The sequence below is a fragment of the Somniosus microcephalus genome, chromosome 15 (genome assembly GCF_052327205.1).
Source record: "Somniosus microcephalus isolate GS21.2 chromosome 15, FLI_Smic_1.0, whole genome shotgun sequence".
Classification (NCBI taxonomy): Eukaryota; Metazoa; Chordata; class Chondrichthyes; order Squaliformes; family Somniosidae; genus Somniosus; species Somniosus microcephalus.
The window spans coordinates 15,965,496-15,984,420 of record NC_141001.1 but is presented as its reverse complement, the minus strand read 5'-3'; the positions used below and the strand labels follow the sequence as shown (position 1 = coordinate 15,984,420).

Genomic DNA, 18,925 nt, shown 5'->3' with positions numbered 1-18,925 from the left:
TAAACCATGCCAAAAAACCCTCCTACAGGAAACTTTGTGCTATCCAGAAGTTGAATGTCCGGCAACTTTGATCTAACGGCAGAAATCAGCAGCTGTTTTGGTTAGGTTTTTTTTTGCTTTTCACAGGCAGGCTCTGGAAAGCGTCTTTGTCGCTTAGCAACAGCTTCAGAGACGCTTCCAAGCTACTGGGCCGAGTGTTTACAAGCTGTTGCTGAGCAACAGTGTTTGTGGTCAGACACGGCAGGCTCTAGAAAGCGTCTCTGTATCTTAGCAACAGCTTCAGAGACGCTTCCAAGCCACGGGCCGAGGGTTTACAAGCTGTTGCTGAGCAACAGTGTTTATGGTCAGATACTGCGATGAAAAGCTCCTATCTGATAACATTGACGCTGGTCTATCCGGAGCTTTTAAAAAAACGGCAGTAGCTCGGTCCCATGGGTGCCGGATAGCACAAAGTTTCCTGTATTTAGGAGTCACGCTTGATCGTACCCTGTCATATAGACAACATCTCCAGAACCTTGGGAAGAAACTAAAGAGTAGGGTGAACTTGATCCAGAAACTGGCTGGATCCACATGGGGAGCAGACGCTGAAACCCTCGGTACGGCAGTACTCGCCCTGGTGTACTCTACAGCGGAGTACTGGTCTCCGGCATGGCTATCGAGTCCGCATGTTCAATCCGTTGATGTCCAGCTGAATTCTACTATGACAATTATCACCGGTACGCTTTTATCGATACCAACACCTTGGCTGCCCGTGTGTGCAAACATTGCACCACCACACCTACGCCGCAAATATGCAGTCTCCAGAGAATACAACTGCTACACCAGCAAAGACATGCCGATCCAGGCCAACTTGAACAACCTACCACCAACCCGTCTCAAATCTAGGAGGCCATTTTGGACCGTCGCTGAAGCCCTTCAGCGATCGCCCCTCAGCCTTGATGACCGATGGCGAAATGCTTGGAAGAACTGCGACATACGGAATGGATTCTTTATAGAAGACCCCACAGTACAACCCGAAAGATCAAACCTTTCTCGCAAACAGTGGACAACCATCAGCCGCCTCAGAACTGGTCATGGTAGATGCCACCTTCGCCATAGATGGAAGATTAAAGCATCCCCATCGTGCGACTGTGGAGCTCCTAATCAAACCCTGCAGCACATCATTGAGCACTGCCCTCAGAGGAAATTCGCAGGCAGCCTACAAGATATCCACGCTGTTACACCGGAAGCTTTGGCCTGGATATCCGACTTAGATATTGAACATTTGATTTGCTTTGCTACTACCATACGAAAGAAGAAGATTGTGTTAAAAAAATTGAAATGCTTTAAGTGAAACATGCATTATAGCCGAGACACAGTTAAGAGCCAGACTGAACTGGTGGACTGGGCTTGGCTGGGACAGTGCAGGAATATGAACGGGTGCCTTTAGAAAATGGTCGAGGACTGTGAAAACTGCAGCCACAGTGAGATCTCAAATAAACAAAACCTGGAAGTTGGGGGGCCTAGAGCTGCTCAAATAACAGTTAACAGGCCTGCAAAAGATAACAAGCTTGCAGGATGATCGAGTCTACAATAATAATTAACTCAAGATAAAGGTGACAATCTAGTCTAACAGTTGAGCAGTCGCAAATCACATAAGGGACCTCTGGAATTCCCTAAACGACCAAGGATACCGATTGGCTAAGGATGGACACATCTCAGACAAAATGGTGAAATCTGCACATGGCACACCTTGACCATTCTGTTGGGATGATCACAGAAGCTGTGAGCTAACTGTCAAGAGGTCTCATGACTGATTAGAGCAACCTTGTGCAAACGGTCTTATCGGGGGGGGGGGCGGCACATAGGTAGTATAAAAGGGAGCCAAGAGCTAGTTTAGCAGCGAGAACCTAGGAATCACACTCGAGTCCGGGACTTGTTGTAGGACACCAGCGCGAAGGCTAATCAACTTTCAACGGGTAATATTGTTTTAAGCTAGCACACATAGGAAGTGAGCCCTATGTCATCTTTCCTTGTAAGTTATTCAAACAACTTGATAACCAATAAAGTACTAAATGTATGCAACTTATTGAGTCCAACCGACATTTGACACTCTGAACTAAGAACCATAATTGTTGTTGAGCAGACTACTTATTACTAGCTCAATAGATAGTGAATTTGGGACAACAGACAGCCCACACACACTGCTGTACTTGGAACAGATAGTGTTTAGATATGCAGAATTATTGATGCATCAGACTTTGACGGTTACTTGTGTGGTCTTATTCAAAGCGTGATCGGTAGCCTTCCCAGCAGTTCACCCTTTCTGTGCCAACCACATGCTAAACACACAGATTAGCACTTCAGAGCATGGGAGCCACCTACCTGTAAACTCCCAGCTCATTCTCCAGACCTGCAATTCATTTCAACTGGAAGCTAACTACATGGACCCTGAAAACACACCCCTCCCTGCAGGGAGAGGATGCTGGCATGTCAAAGATGCAGGCCACTCAAAGAACACTACAAAGCAGGCACTCTGCCTTCCTGATTAAGCATCCTCCATATGACAAGAGCACACCAAACAACACAATTTAGGAGTAGGAGCATCCTCTACAGAAAAGCTGAAATACCAGCTCGCCCGAGAGAGATCTGGTAAAGGCACAGTGCAGCTGGCAAATCCAAACAGTGACACGTGGCAATGGATTCTTCCATGAGGCAGCTCTACAAATGTCATCACTCAGAGCCTGAGAGATTCCCAGGATCCAGGCGATGGACAGGCGCAATAACCTTTAACCTGCCCCTTAGAAATTCCAGGTCTACAGCAGATATACTCCTATAAGTGGTCGGAGTGTCGTGCATTCAGGAGATTGCCTGCACTGCGTAGTATCTAATTTATATGCTTAACCCAGGGGTGTGACTGTATTTGACCCCTTCTAATCGGGGCTTTTACAAGTGCAAGAGAATATCCAGTCAAAGCAAACCCCCCTTTCTTCACTCAAGCACGCTTCATCCCTTGAAAAGCGAGGAAACATACTCTTTCCTCCTCCCCGCACCACCCCCATCCCCTGCCTGTTTCATGGACTGAGTTCCTCGCCTCTGGTATCACCTTTCTATCCAGACTACTTCTAAATTCAAAGACTGACCTGCAAGTTAGATTCCTGCTCTAGATTCAGATCCCCCAGTCTGACATAATAAAACTCACTACACACTTGGTTTGAGTATAAAGCAAGGCTTTAATCAACTTGTTTCAGAACATGGAGGTCTAGTTGTACTTCACTAGTTCCTTGTCTTACAAAATGTCCCTGAAAAGCTGGGGCCGACGCCCGAGGATTTATACTCCTTGGACGGCGCCACCAGCTGGCCGTCCAGCGTTATTTCACAAGTAGTTTCTTGATGAATGATGAGATTTATAACACAGTCTTTTGCTTAAAACCTGACTGACTGCCAAGTTTCTATTATTTTTCCAGTGCTCCCATCCAGTGGGAGGCCTGTACTTTTAACTACCGCGCAATTCAGGGATTCACCACCTCTCCTAAAAGTATATTCGTAGCAGACACTTCATGCTGGGCTCATGTAAAAGGAATTATCCTGGCCGTGATGGGTGTAGCTGTTTTATTAGGCTATCAGAGACGGGATAATGACTGCTCAATCAATCAGCTTTGTAAACTATTGCAAATTCACGGTTTTAAAACACAAACAAAACTCATTCCCGAATCCAGTCGGTGCAAAGAAAATAATTCAGCAAAACTCCCAAAATGCAACACTGCCCCTTCGGCAGATGATGATAGCAGTATCGAATGCACTCAACCATCTGCTTATCTATCCTCTACTTGGTGAGCTGCTTACCCGTGGCCCTACAGGATAGAAATAGCTTGACAGCTGGTACAAGATGCACAGTAACTTCAGCCTCTGCAAGTTGCTACTTAGTTGTGTGCAGTGGAACCCCGTGAGGCACCTACAGGCAATTACAACACAACTAAACCAGCAGCCGGCACCAATTTAACAACTAAACCAGCAGCCGGCACCAATTTAACTAAACCAGCAGCCAGCACCAATTCAACAACTAAACCAGCAGTCGGCACCAATTTAACTAAACCAGCAGCCGACACCAATTTAACAACTAAACCAGCAGCCGGCACCAATTTAACAACTAAACCAGCAGCCGGCACCAATTTAACAACTAAACCAGCAGCCGGCACCAATTTAACAACTAAACCAGCAGCCGACACCAATTTAACAACTAAACCAGCAGCACCGATGCAACAACTAAACCAGCAGCCAGCACCAATTTAACAACTAAACCAGTAGTCGGCACCAATTTAACAACTAAACCAGCAGCCACCACCAATTTAACTAAACCAGCAGCCAGCACCAATTTAACAACTAAACCAGCAGCACCAATTCAACAACTAAACCAGCAGCCACCACCAATTTAACAACTAAACCAGCAACCAGCACCAATTTAACAACTAAACCAGCAGCACCGATGCAACAACTAAACCAGCAGCCGGCACCAATTTAACAACTAAACCAGCAGCCGGCACCAATTTAACATCTAAACCAGCAGCCGGCACCAATTTAACAACTAAACCAGCAGCCACCACCAATTTAACTAAACCAGCAGCCAGCACAAATTTAATAACTAAACCAGCAACCAGCACTAATTTAGTAACTAAACCAGCAGCCGGCACAATTTAACTAAACCAGCGGCACCAATTTAACAACTAAACCAGCAGCACCGATGCAACAACTAAACCAGCAGCCGGCACCAATTTAACAACTAAACCAGCAGCCGGCACCAATTTAACAACTAAACCAGCAGCCGGCACCAATTTAACAACTAAACCAGCAGCCACCACCAATTTAACTAAACCAGCAGCCAGCACAAATTTAATAACTAAACCAGCACTAATTTAGTAACTAAACCAGCAGCCGGCACAATTTAACAACTAAACCAGCAGCCGGCACAATTTAACTAAACCAGCGGCACCAATTCAACAACTAAACCAGCAGGCACCACCAATTTAACAACTAAACCAGCAGCCAGCACAAATTTAATAACTAAACCCGCAACCAGCACCAATTTAGTAACTAAACCAGCAGCCGGCACAATTTAACAACTAAACCAGCAGCCAGCACAATTTAACAACTAAACCAGCGGCACCAATTTAACAACTAAACCAGTAGCCAGCTCCAATTTAACAACTAAACCAGTAGCCAGCACCAATTTAACAACTAATTTTGTGTAATTGAATTAGCAAAGGCTTGCCTTCCCCCAAAGAAAAAAAAGACTTGCATTTCTATAGCGTCTTTCACGACCACCGGACGTCTCAAAGCGCTTTACAGCCAATGAAGTACTTTTGAAGTGTAGTCACTGTTGTAATGTGGGAAATGCTGCAGGCAATTTGCGCACAGCAAGCTCCACAAACAGCAATGTGATAATGGCCAGATAATCTGTTTTTGTTATGTTGGTTGAGGGATAAATATTGGCCAGGACACTGGGGTAACTCCCCTGCTCTTCTTCGAAATAGTGCCATGGGATCTTTTACGTCCACGGGGCAGACGGGGCCTCGGTTTAACGTCTCATCCGAAAGACGGCACTTCCGACGGTGCAGCACTCCCTCAGCACTGCACTGGATTGTCAGCCTAGATTTGTGTACTCAAGTTTCTGGAGTGGGACTTGAACCCACAACCTTCTGACTCAGAGCTGAGTGTGCTACCAACTGAGCCACAAAGCCAAGTTGCAGAAGGAGAACAAACCTTTACAAAGCAGCAGTCGCGGTGAAGCCAGCAGAGCAAGAAGTACCTGGGGGGGATTGAAGCGTTTGCCTGGCATTTGGTGCCGGGCCAGTCAGTACTCACACGTGGTCCTGTTTGTAACTGCCTGTGTGGTTCACAGTGTCCTAATACATAACACTTAGTAGCTTACAGAGGCTGACGTTACTATTTGGTGCCCAGATCTACAGTGATGGCAACCAATGTTCCCTCTATTTTCTTTTTTTCGTGTGCGGCCCCATTAATTTTGCTGCGCGGTATCTTTTCCAGTGTCAACAGCTTGTGAGCGGCCTGCGCGGGACCTCCTGATCGATGCACAACCATGTGCCCGTGCATCTTAGGGGAACATCAATGGCAACATACCACTTCCAATTGATGGCACAGTGGATAAAACATGGCTAGAATATGAGGAGTTTGCAGGATAAGAATAACAGACTCCAACACATTCACAGCACTTATTATTGTAGGTCTGCAGAAGCCGAGTGAAGTGCCTCCTACTGAAGATGATTACAGCGCTGTGTAATTCTGAAACTTGCATGAACTGCGCTGTTGCAGGAGTCCTGAATTATGGTGGCTCCTGGGGCAACGTCAGTAAAGAGCAGGGAGCTTAAAGGCCCGATTTTTAAACTGCGGATACTGGACATATAATGTTGACTGTGTGTAAAATGCAGCGGTGAACACTGACTGTTCCTTAAACAGCTCAATAATTTAATGACAATACTGTAATGCTGCTATTTTATAAATACCTCAGTATATTTACTATCAGACGCACACCAGAACCTTCACCTGGCCCAGTGCGACCCTTCACCCCCATAAGCAGCTGTACCTGGATTCCTTTGTTGCAATTAGAGATGGTATCTGATTGGTTTTCAGCCAGTCCCAGGCAGCAGACTGCTCGGCCTCACCACTGAACTGCAGTTTAATGCATCTGAAACAGTAGGACATGGTACATTGTTCAACAAGTACCTTCGATTCCAGGTTACATTACATTCTATAAATACATAAAAGCAAGGCTCTTCTCCGAGAAACCTGCTCTATCAATAGGTTGCATCACTGCTGTGGGAGACAACCGTTGGCAATCGTCAGACAAGGCTTTCTCAAATGATATCACTTGTGGAGTGTTGAAATACAGAGTTCATTTCTATTAAAATTAATTCAGTTCTTTCCACATCTAAATTAAACAGTTAAAAGAAAGAGTACAACTGACCTTAATCTGCCACTACTAAACAGAGATGACCGAATGTGGAAAGCTCAAGACGCCTAATCAGTTATCCCAGGAATATTTTTAACTCTCTCCCAGTGGAAGATTCCAAAGACCTCATTACGGTGATGTGCAAATGTTTGGAAAACTTGCCCAATCTCTGCCTTATTCAGCTCCACACCCTGTCTCCCTGCACTGTACCAATGGACTTTGACTTATTCAGCTCCATACCCGAGAGGGCTTTAAACTAAATAGTGGGACACGGGGGTTGGGGGGAGGATCCAGGTGAGCGAGAAAATAAAAAGTCAATGAGAAAGCAATAGAGCAGGCTAGAGATGGGGGAAATAATAACCAGTGTGACAGGAAGGGACAGAATGTTTAACAATAAGAGTGTAACAGAAAAAAAAGGCTAAAAACAAGGAAAAATGGTAAAAAGACAAAGTTAAAAGCTCTATATCTGAATGCACGCAGCATTCGTATAACAAGATAAATGAGTTGACGGCACAAACAGATACAAATTGGTATGATCTGATCTCCATTACAGAGACGTGGTTGCAAGGCGACCAGGACTGGGAACTGAATATTCCAGGGTATATGATAATTCGGAAGGATAGAAAGGAAGGAAAGGGAGGTGGGGTGGCTTTGTTGGTAAAAGATGAGATCAGTGCAGTGGTGAGAAGTGATATTGGCTCAGAAGATCAAGATGTAGAATCGGTTTGGGTGGAGATAAAAAATAATAAGGGGAAAAAGTCTCTGGTGGGCGTAGTCTACAGGCCCCCGAACAGTAGCAATGCCGTTGGACAGAGTATAAATCAACAAATAATGGAGGCCTGTAAAAAAGGTACGGTAATAATCATGGGTGATTTTAATCTCCATATTGATTGGACAAATCAAATTGGCCATGGTAGCCTGGAGGAGGAGTTCATAGAGTGCATCCGGGATGGTTTCCAAGAATAGTATGTAATGGAACCAACCAGGGAGCAGGCTATCTTGGATCTGGTACTGTGTAATGAGACATAATTAATAAATGATCTCATAATAAAGGATCCTCTAGGAAAGAGTGATCATAGCATGGTTGAATTTCAAATTCAGTTGGAGGGTGAGAAAGTGTCCTGATCTTAAACAAAGACAATTATAATGGCATGGGGGCAGAACTGGCTAAAGTGGATTGGAAAAACAAATTAAAGGGTAAGAAAGTTGAAATGCAGTGGCGGTCATTTAAGGAGATATTTCATAACTCTCAACAAAAATATATTCCAGTGAGAAAGAAAGATTTTAAGAGAAGGGAGCACCATCCGTGGCAAATTAAGGAAGTAAAGGGTGGTATCAAATTGAAAACGAAGGCATACAATGTTGCCAAGATTGGTGGGAGACCAGAGGATTGGGAAATTTTTAAAAACCCGCAAAGGATGACTAAAAAAAAATAAAGAAAAGATGCATTATGAGAGTAAGCTGGCAAGAAACATTAAAACAGATAGTAAGAGCTTCTACAGGTATATAAAAAGGAAGAGGGTAGTTAAAGTAAATGTTGGTCCCTTAGAGGATGAGACTGGGGAATTAATAATGGGGAACAGGGAAATGGCAGAGACTCTGAACAAATATTTGGCATCTTTCTTCATTGTAGAAGACACTAACAACATCCCAATAATGGATAATCAAGGGGCCACAGGGAATGGGGAACTAAAGACAATCACTATCACGAAGGAAATAGTACTCGGTAAAATAATGGGACTAAAAGGCGACAAGTCCCCTGGATCAGATGGCCTGCATCTCAGGGTCTTAAAAGAAGTGACTGCAGAGATAGTGGATGCATTGGTTGCAATATACCAAAATTCCCTGGACTCTGGAGAGGTCCCAGCGGATTGGAAAACCGCTAATGTAACACCCCAATTTAAGAAAGGAGGGAGACAGAAAACAGGAAACTATAGACCAGTTAGCTTAACATCTGTCATTGGGAAAATGCTGGAGTCCTTCATTAAGGAAGCAGTAGCAGGGCATTTAGAAAAACATACTGCAGTCAAACCGAGTCAGCATGGTTTTAGGAAAGGGAAATCAGGTTTAACAAATTTGCTGGAGTTCTTTGAGGATGTAACAAGCAGGGTGGACAAGGGTGAGCCAGTGGATGTGGTGTATTTGGATTTCTAGAAGGCATTCGATAAGGTACCACATAAAAGGTTACTGCATAAGGGGCCAGAAATTCGGGTCCCCACGGGTGAGTACGCGTTGGGTACTCACGCGTAGGCCCAACTAAAGTGCCGGTTTTGTGCATGCACTGCACATGCGCGGGTAACTGGAACTTCCGTTCCCTTGAAGGGGTTCACAGGTTGAACGCGTGCGCCGGAGAGGCAGCGCGTACGCCTGGAACTTTCGTTTTTTTTTTAACCTGGCTTCTCCAGGAGGGTAAGTCTCCAGCAGCTATGCTTTTAAAAAGCAGCTGTAAGGCCTGCTTTTAACAAGGTAAGTGGTGAATTAAGTAAAATTAAAACATCTTTTCTACAGGTTTATTATTTTTAAATACTTTAAAGAAAGGTAAGTTTATTTTTAGCACCGTTAAAAACTGTAATTAATTTTTTCAAAAATTTAAATTGTTTAAAATAGTTATTTTATGTAATTTATAGTTATTTTAAAAATGTGATTTAAAAAAAATGTATTTGAAGTTTTAGTTATATTTTGGGGCCGAACTCTATTCACAGATTTGACAGGTCTTCCTGTCAAATCTATGAATAGAGATTCCCTGCTACGATTGGCTCTCCATGGCCCACTTCGAACTAACTGCGCCCCTGGGATACGCAAGCACTGCGTGCCGGCAGTTGGAGCAGGCCCAGGGTCGGAATCCCACGCGGGCCCACAGCACAACGGCCGGCGCACTAGATAAGTGCAGGTCGGGGGCTTGCACCCTCGGGAAGCCTCCGGCCCGAATTTCTGGCCCCTTGAAGAGCTCAGAGTTAGGGGTAATACATTAGCATGGATACAGAATTGGCTAACTAACAGAAAGCAGAGAGTCGGGATAAATGTGTCGTTTTCTGGTTGGCAAACGGTAACTAGTGGGGTGCCACAATGATCGGTGCTGGGGCCCCAACTATTTACAATCTACATTAATGACTTGGATGAAGGGATCGAGTGTAATGTAGCCAAGTTTGCAGATGATACAAAGATGGGTGGGAAAGCAAGTTGTGCAGAGGACTCAATGGGATATAGACAGGCTAGGTGAGTGGGCAAACATTTGGCAGATGGAGTATAATGTGGGAAAGTGCGAGGTTATCCACTTAGACAGGAAAAATAAAAAAGCAAACGATTATTTAAATGGAGAGATTACAAAATGCTACAGTTCAGAGGGACCTGCATGAAACACAAAAAGTTAGCATGCAGGTACAGCAAGTAATCAAAAAGGCAAATGGAATGCTGGCCTTTATTGCAAGGTGGTTGGCGTATAAAAGCAGGGAAGTCCTGCTACAACTGTACAAGGAATTGGTGAGACCACACCTTGAGTACTGCGTACAGTTTTGGTCTCCTTATTTAAGGAAGGATATACTTGCATTGGAGGCAGTTCAGAGACGATTCACTAGGTTAATTCCAGAGATGAGGGGTTTGACTTATGAGGAAAGATTGAGCAGGCTGGGCCTATACTCATTGGAATTTAGAAGAATGAGAGGTGATCTTATCAAAACATAAGATATTGAGGGGGCTCAACAAGGTAGATGCAGAGAGGACGTTTCCCCTCATGGGGAAATCTAGAACTCGGGGTCAGTCTCAGAATAAAGGGTCACCCTTTTAGAACTGAGATGAGGAGGAACTTCTTCTCAGAGGGTCATCAATCTGTGGAATTCTCTGCCCCAGAGAGCTGTGGAGGCTGGGTCATTAAATACATTTAAAGTGGAGATTGACAAATTTTTGCAAGGGAGTGAAGGGTTATGGGGAGCGGGCTGGGAAGTGGCTTTGAGCCCGAGATCAGCCATGACCTTACTGAATGGCGGAGCAGACTCGAGGGGCCAAGTGGCCTATTCCTGTGCCTACTTATGTTCTTATGGTCTCCCTGCACTGGACTAATGGACTCTGCCTTATTCAGCTCCACACCCTGTCTCCCTGCACTGGACTAATGGACTCTGCCTTATTCAGCTCCACACCCTGTCTCCCTGCACTGGACTAATGGACTCTGCCTTATTCAGCTCCACACCCTGTCTCCCTGCACTGGACTAATGGACTCTGCCTTATTCAGCTCCACACCCTGTCTCCCTGCACTGGACTAATGGACTCTGCCTTATTCAGCTCCACACCCTGTCTCCCTGCACTGGACTAATGGACTCTGCCTTATTCAGACCCAAACCCTGTCTCCCTGCACTGGACTAATGGACTCTGCCTTATTCAGCTCCACACCCTGTCTCCCTAAACTGTACTAATGGACTCTCCGCCTTATTCAGGCCCACACAGTCTCCCTGCACTGTACTAAATGAAGATTGAGCTATTATAATCAGGGATCCTCAAGAGGGCAGAATTAGAGGAGCGCAGATATCTCGGGGGGTTGTGGGGCTGAAGGAGATTACAGAGATAGGGAGGGGCGAGGACATGGAGGGATTTGAAAACAAGGATGAGAATTCTGAAATCGAGGCACTGCTTAACCGGGAGCCAATGTAGGTCAGCGAGCACAGGGGCGATGGGCGAAGGGGACTTGGTGCAAGTTAGGACACTGGCATGGTGGAATGTGGGAGGCCAGCCAGGAGTGCGTTGGAATAGTCCAGTCTAGAGGTAACAAAAGCATGGATGAGGGTTTCAGCAGTGGATGAGCGGAGGCAAGGGCGGAGACGGGTTATGTTACGGAGGTGGAAGTAGGCGATCTTTGTTCTGCTGCGGATTTGTGGTCGGAAGCTCATTTCAGGGTCAAATATGACATCAAGGTTGCGAACAGTGTGGTTCAGCCTCAGACAGATGTTAGGGAGAGGGATGAAGTCAGTGGCTAGGGAATGGAGCTTTTGGCGGGGGCCGAAAACAATGGCTTCGGTTTTCCCACTATTTAATTGGAGAACATTTTTGCTCATCCAGAACTGTATGACGTACAAGCAGTCTGACAATTTAGACACCGCGGAGGGGTCGAGAGAAGAAGTAGTGAGGTAGAGCTGGGTGTCATCCGTGTACATGTGGAAACTGACACTGTTTTCAGATGATGTCGCCAAGGGGCAACATGTAGATGAGAAATAGGAAGGGGCCAAGGATAGATCCTTGGGGGACACCAGAGGTAACGATGCAGGAGCGGGAAGAGACGCCGTTGCAGCTGAATCTCTGGTTACGATTAGATAGATAAGAATGGAACCAGGCGAGTGCAGTCCCACCCAGCTGGACGATGGTGGAGAGGCGTTGGAGAAGGACGGAGTGGTCAACCGTGTCAAAGGCTGCAGACAAGTCAAGAAGGACGAGGAGGGATAGTTTACCTTTGTCACAGTCACAAAGGATGTAATTTGTGACTTTGATGAGAGCCGCTTCCGTACTGTGGCAAGGGCGGAAACCTGACTGGATGGATTCAAACATGGAATTGCGGGAAAGATGGGCACGGATCTGGGTGGAAACATGTTCAAGGGCTTTGGAGAGGAAAGGGAGGTTGGAGATGGGGTGATAGTTTGCAAGGACTGAGGGTTCAAGGTTTTTTTTTTTTTTGAGGGGGGTGATGATGGCAGATTTGAGGGAGAGGGGGACAGTACCTGAGGAGAGAGAACCGTTAACAATATCAGCTAACATGGGAACCAGAAAAGGAAATTGGGTGGTCAGCAATTTGGTGGGAATAGGGTCGAGGGAGCAGGAGGTGGGTCTCATGGACAAGATGAGCGCAGAGAGGTCATGAGGGGAGATCAGAGAGAAACTGGAGAAAGATGCGAGTTCAGGGGTCAGGCAGGGGGCAACCTTAGAGGAAGTTTGGCCCAGTGGGCTAGGGGAAGGAAGGGAAGTGGCAGAGGCAGCTGAACAGATGGTCTCAATCTTAGAGACAAAGAAGTCCATGAGCTCCTCACACTTGTTATCAGAGGTGAGGGTGGAGACGACAGGGAAGAGGGGTTTAGGAAGACAGTTAGCAGTAGAGAATAGGAGCCAGGGTTTATCTTTGCATTCCAGAATGAGAAGTGAGCAATGAGCAATTTTGGCAGATGAGAGCCGGGCCCGATAGTGCTTTGTGGTCCAGCCAGATCTGGCGGTACCAATGGATTCTCTGCCTTATTCAGCTCCACACCCTGTCTCCCTGCACTGTACTAATGGACTCTGCCTTATTCAGACCCACACCCTGTCTCCCTGCACTGTACTAATGGACTCTGCCTTATTCAGCTCCACACCCTGTCTCCCTGCACTGTACTAATGGACTCTGCCTTATTGAGCTCCATACCCTGTCTCCCTGCACTGTACTAATGGACTGTTTCTGCCTTATTCAGCTCCACACCCTGTCTCCCTGCACTGTAGTAATGGAGACTCTGCCTTATTCAGCTCCACATCCCGTCTCCCTGCACTGTACTAATGGACTCTGCCTTATTGAGCTCCCATACCCTGTCTCCCTTAACTGTACTAATGGACTCTGCCTTATTGAGCTCCACACCCTGTCTCCCTGCACTGTACTAATGGACTGTTTCTGCCGTATTCAGCTCCCATACCGTCTCCCTGCACTGTACTAATGGACTGTTTCTGCCGTATTCAGCTCCCACACCCTGTCTCCCTGCACTGCAATTGACTCTGCCTTACTGAATTTTACCCCGAGAAGGCGCACACCTTCAGTGTTGGGGACCCGCTGCTGAAACCTACAAACTCAGCTCTCCTATCAGAAAGGAGCCATCTCAAGTCCGAGGGGGAACAGTCTCATCAACCAATCGATCAGCATGCCACCCGTTAACATACACCACAGGGAGAAGCACATAAGCATGTGACCAACAGAACATAAGGCCAATTCATGGGGGACTTCAATCTTCATATAGACTAGACAAATCAAATTGGTAAAAGTAGTTGTGGAGGACGAGTTCCTGGAATGCATTCAAGACAGTTTCCGTGAACAATGTTGTGGGAACAGGTTATTTTAGATCTTGTCTTGTGGAATGAGACAGGGCTAATTAGTAATCTCTTAGTAAGGGATCCTCTGGGGAAGAGTGATCATAACATGATAGAATTTCACATTGAGCTCGAGACTGATGTACTTAAGTCCGAAACTAGAGCATTAAACTTAAATAAAGTCAAGTACATAGGCATAAGGGGCGTATTGGCTCAGGTAGATTGGGAAATTAGATTAAAAGGTATGATGGCAGACAGGCAATGGCAAACATTTAAAGAAATATTTCATAATTCTGAACAAAAATACATTCCATTAATAAAAACTTCACGGGAAAAGTGATCTATCCGTGGCTAACTAAAGAGGTTAAGGATGTTAGATTAAAAGAGGCTTATAATGTTGCCAAGTGAGCCTGAGGATTGGGAGAGTTTTAGAAACCAGCAAAGGATGACTAATAAAATTGATAGAGGGAACAAATAGAATGAGAGTAAACTAGCAAGAAATATAAAAACAGATTGTCAGAGCTTCTACAAGAATGTAAAAAGGAAGAGAGTAGCAAAAGTAACCTTAGAGGCGGAGACAGGAAATAACGAAATGGCAGAGACGTTAAACAAATATTTTGTATCTGTCTTCACAGTCGAAGACACAAAAACCATAGCAGAAATAGTGGGGAACCAAGGGTCTAATGAGAGTGAGGAACTTAAAGTAATCAACAGTATTAGTAAAGAAAAAGTACTGGAGAAATTAATGGGACCAAAAGCCCACAAATCCCATGGACCTGTTGGCCTACATTCTAGGGTTCTAAAAGAGGTGGCTGCAGGGATAGTGGATGCATTGGTTGTGATCTTCCAAAATTCCTTAGATTCTGGAATGGTCCCTTGGATTGGAAGGTAGCACTTAGAAAATCTTAATATGATTAGGCAGAGTCAACATAGTTTTATGAACTAATCTATTAAAGAGTTTTTTGAGGATGTAACCAGCAGGATAGATAAAGGGGAACCAGTGGATGTAGTATATTTGGATTTTCAAAAAGGCATTCGATAAGGTGCCACACGAAAGGTTGTTACACAAGATAAGGGCTCATGGGGTTGGGGGTAATACATTAGCATGGACAGAGGATTGGTAGGCTGTTACTAGTGGGGTGCTGCAAGGATCAGTGCTGGGGCCTCAGCTATTTACAATCTATATTTATGGCCTAGATGAAGGGACCGAGTGCAATGTATCTAAGTTTGCTGACGATACAAAGCTAGGTGGGAAAGTAAGCTACGAGGAGGACACAGAGTTTGCAAAGGGATATATACAGGTTAAGTGAGTGGGCAGTAAGGTAGCAGATGGAGTATAATGTGGAGAAATGTGAGGTTATTCACTTTGGTAGGTAGAATAGAAAAACAAAATATTTTTTAAATGGAGAGAAACTATTAAATGTTGATGTTGAGAGGGATTTGGATGTCCTTGTACACGAAACACAAAGTTAACATACAGGTACAGCAAGCAATTAGGAAGGCAAATGGCATGTCGGCATTTATTGTAAGGGGGTGAGAGTACAAGAGTAGGGAAGTCTTGCTGCAATTGTACAGGGCTTTGGTGAGACCACACCTGGAGTACTGTGTCCAGTTTTGATCTCCATACCTAAGGAAGGATATACTTGCTTTAGAGGGAGTGTAGCAAAGGTTCACCAGATTGATCCCTGGGATGAGAGGGTTATCCTATGAGGAGAGGTTGGGTAGATTGGGCCGATACTCTCTGGAGTTTAGAAGAATGAGAGCTGATCTCATTGAAACATAAAAGATTCTGAGAGGGCTTGACAGGCTAGATGCCGAGAGGTTGTTTTCCCTGGTTGGAGAAACCAGGGGGCATAGTCTCAGGATAAGGGGTCGGCCATTTAGAACTGAGATGAGGAGAAATTTCTTTCCTCAGAGGGTTGTGAATCTTTGGAATTCTCTACCCCAGAGGGCTGGGGATGCTCAGTCGTTGAATATATTTAAGGCTGAGATCGATCAATTTTGGACTCTAAGGGAATCAAGAGATATGAGGATAGTGCGGGAAGGTGGAGTTGAGGTCGAAGATCAGCCATGTTCTAATTGAATGGCGGAGCAGCCTCGTGGGGCTGTATGGCCGACTCCTGCTCCTATTATGTTCTAACACGCCCGCCAGACTTTGTAAGTACCGCTCCATCCATAGAGCAGCATGTTCACTTCAAGGCGTCAGTTCCACTGATCTTGATAATGTGTGGTTAGAGCTCTGCGGGAGGGCGGAAGACACTGATCTTGATAGTGTGTGGTTAGAGTTCTACGGGAGGGCGGAAGAGAGATGTGCACGGTACTTACAAGCAATCCCACACTTACTTTGTAAGTACCGCTCCATCCATAGAGCAGCATGTTCACTGCAAGGTGTCAGTTCCACTGATCTTGATAGTGTGTGGTTAGAGCTCTGCGGGAGGGCGGAAGACACTGATCTTGATAGTGTGCGGTTAGAGTTATGCGGGAGGGCGGAAGAGATGTGCACGGTACTTACAAGCAATCCCACACTTACTTGAAGGCGAGTCCTTTGAAGATGGGGCTGAGCGAGAGTTTGAAGGTTTGACACAGGGAGATTGCGGAATCAAAGAGTCCCACTTGAACAAGTAAGGCCACCATCTCCTCAGCTGAGGCACTCCCTGCAGTAGAACAGAGGGTTAAATACCGAGAACGCACCCGTGGAGTGAGAGACATGTGACCAAGGGTATAACACCAAACACTGCAGATTCACTCACTCATATGTGGGCATGGTAGTGTAGTGGTGATGTTACTGGATTAATAACCCAGAGGATGGGAGTTCAAATCCTACCACAGCAGTTTGGGAATTTGAATCAAGTTTAAAAAAAAAAAATCTTATCAGTAAAAGTGACCATGAAGCTGTTGTCGGAAAAACGCAACTAGTTCGCAGATGTCCTTCAGGGAAGGAAACCTGCCATCTTTACCCGCATTGTCCTATACGCGACTCTAATCCTACCCCAACGTGGTTGACTCTTAATTGCCCTCAGAAGTGGCCAAGCAAGCCACTCAGTTGTAGAGCTTCCAGGAGTGGGTAATAAATGCTGGCCTCACCAACGATGCCCAAATTCCTAGAACTGAGGTTTTAAAACCTCACTGGAGATTGTGACCTTGTGATGTGACACAGACCAAAATAGTCCCACATTCCATCTCTGGTCAGTTAGCTAATCTCAACCAGGGCAATGGCGAGACTGCGAACATGGTCTTGATGCCTCAGATTTTGGGGGTGGGGATGCCTGCACTGGGATTAGGTGAGGCAAGGATTGGGCTGTGGCTTATTCCACATCAAATGAGCTTTGAAAGGGAGGAATAGACACAGGTTCCTTCTGGGAGGATGGGCAGTCACTGCACAGTACTTTAGTGTTGGCAGTTAGACTCTCCAATATAATGCATCATTCCATATAGGAGAACAATTAAAATGGCAAATCGCTCGTGCGTGTTTGTACGTGTAGAATTTTCTACTCACAACCAATTAATCAGGGTCTCCAGATAAACAAAGTAGAACCGTAACAAGCCACATTAGGGAGATCATTAATTTTTCCAGTAATTTGCTTCCAGTTCTCACCCGCTATCGCTGCAGATGGTGGGTCGTGCTTTGCGAGCAGTAGTCGTGTACGTGCCAACATGTACTCCTTCTCCAAATCCTTCAGCTCCACTATATCGATCTGACGGCAGACTGCAATCACACATTAAATCCGCCCATTAAAAAGTGACATGGGCAACTCCATACACGCACCGCCTCCCCCCGGTGCGCGCACACGCACCGCCTCCCCCCGGTGCGCGCACACGCACCGCCTCCCCCCGGTGCGCGCACACGCACCGCCTCCCCCCGGTGCGCGCACACGCACCGCCTCCCCCCGGTGCGCGCACACGCACCGCCTCCCCCCGGTGCGCAAACACGCACCGCCTCCCCCCGGTGCGCAAACACGCACCGCCTCCCCCCGGTGCGCAAACACGCACCGCCTCCCCCCGGTGCGCAAACACGCACCGCCTCCCCCCGGTGCGCAAACACGCACCGCCTCCCCCCGGTGCGCAAACACGCACCGCCTCCCCCCGGTGCGCAAACACGCACCGCCTCCCCCCGGTGCGCAAACACGCACCGCCTCCCCCCGGTGCGCAAACACGCACCGCCTCCCCCCGGTGCGCAAACACGCACCGCCTCCCCCCGGTGCGCAAACACGCACCGCCTCCCCCCGGTGCGCAAACACGCACCGCCTCCCCCCGGTGCGCAAACACGCACCGCCTCCCCCCGGTGCGCAAACACGCACCGCCTCCCCCCGGTGCGCAAACACGCACCGCCTCCCCCCGGTGCGCAAACACGCACCGCCTCCCCCCGGTGCGCAAACACGCACCGCCTCCCCCCGGTGCGCAAACACGCACCGCCTCCCCCCGGTGCGCAAACACGCACCGCCTCCCCCCGGTGCGCAAACACGCACCGCCTCCCCCCGGTGCGCAAACACGCACCGCCTCCCCCCGGTGCGCAAACACGCACCGCCTCCCCCCGGTGCGCAAACACGCACCGCCTCCCCTCGGTGCGCAAACACGCACCGCCTCCCCTCGGTGCGCAAACACGCACCGCCTCCCCTCGGTGCGCAAACACGCACCGCCTCCCCTCGGTGCGCAAACACGCACCGCCTCCCCTCGGTGCGCAAACACGCACCGCCTCCCCTCGGTGTAAACACACACACTGACTCTCCTCAGTGCACACAACACATGGAGCAGGATGGACCAGAGCATTACCTCGGGAGACATTTGGAATCACCCTCTAATGTGCACAAATTTATTTAGGAAATCCTTCTGAAACCGAAAGTTGGCAGTAAGACATTGAACCAAAATAAAAAGATTGGCTATTAGGGACCATAATCCTGATCCAAGCACGGTTATAGAGGGGACACAATTTGGAGAAGAATAGTTCATTGACCAGGGAGG

General features: G+C 46.9%; 1 protein-coding gene across 2 annotated transcripts in view; it reads right to left on the bottom strand.

Annotated features, from left to right (window-relative positions):
• The window catches only part of nup160 (nucleoporin 160), a 145,076-nt gene that overhangs the window by 17,553 nt on the left and 108,598 nt on the right, over window positions 1-18,925 (bottom strand). For both annotated transcript variants that reach the window (XM_086007511.1, XM_086007512.1), the window contains exons 30-32: window positions 17,562-17,672; window positions 16,497-16,620; window positions 6,581-6,682 (exon numbers count right to left, since the gene is read on the bottom strand). In XM_086007511.1, coding sequence (XP_085863637.1) covers window positions 6,581-6,682; window positions 16,497-16,620; window positions 17,562-17,672 — 337 coding nt within the window. The remainder of the gene's footprint in view (window positions 1-6,580; window positions 6,683-16,496; window positions 16,621-17,561; window positions 17,673-18,925) is intronic.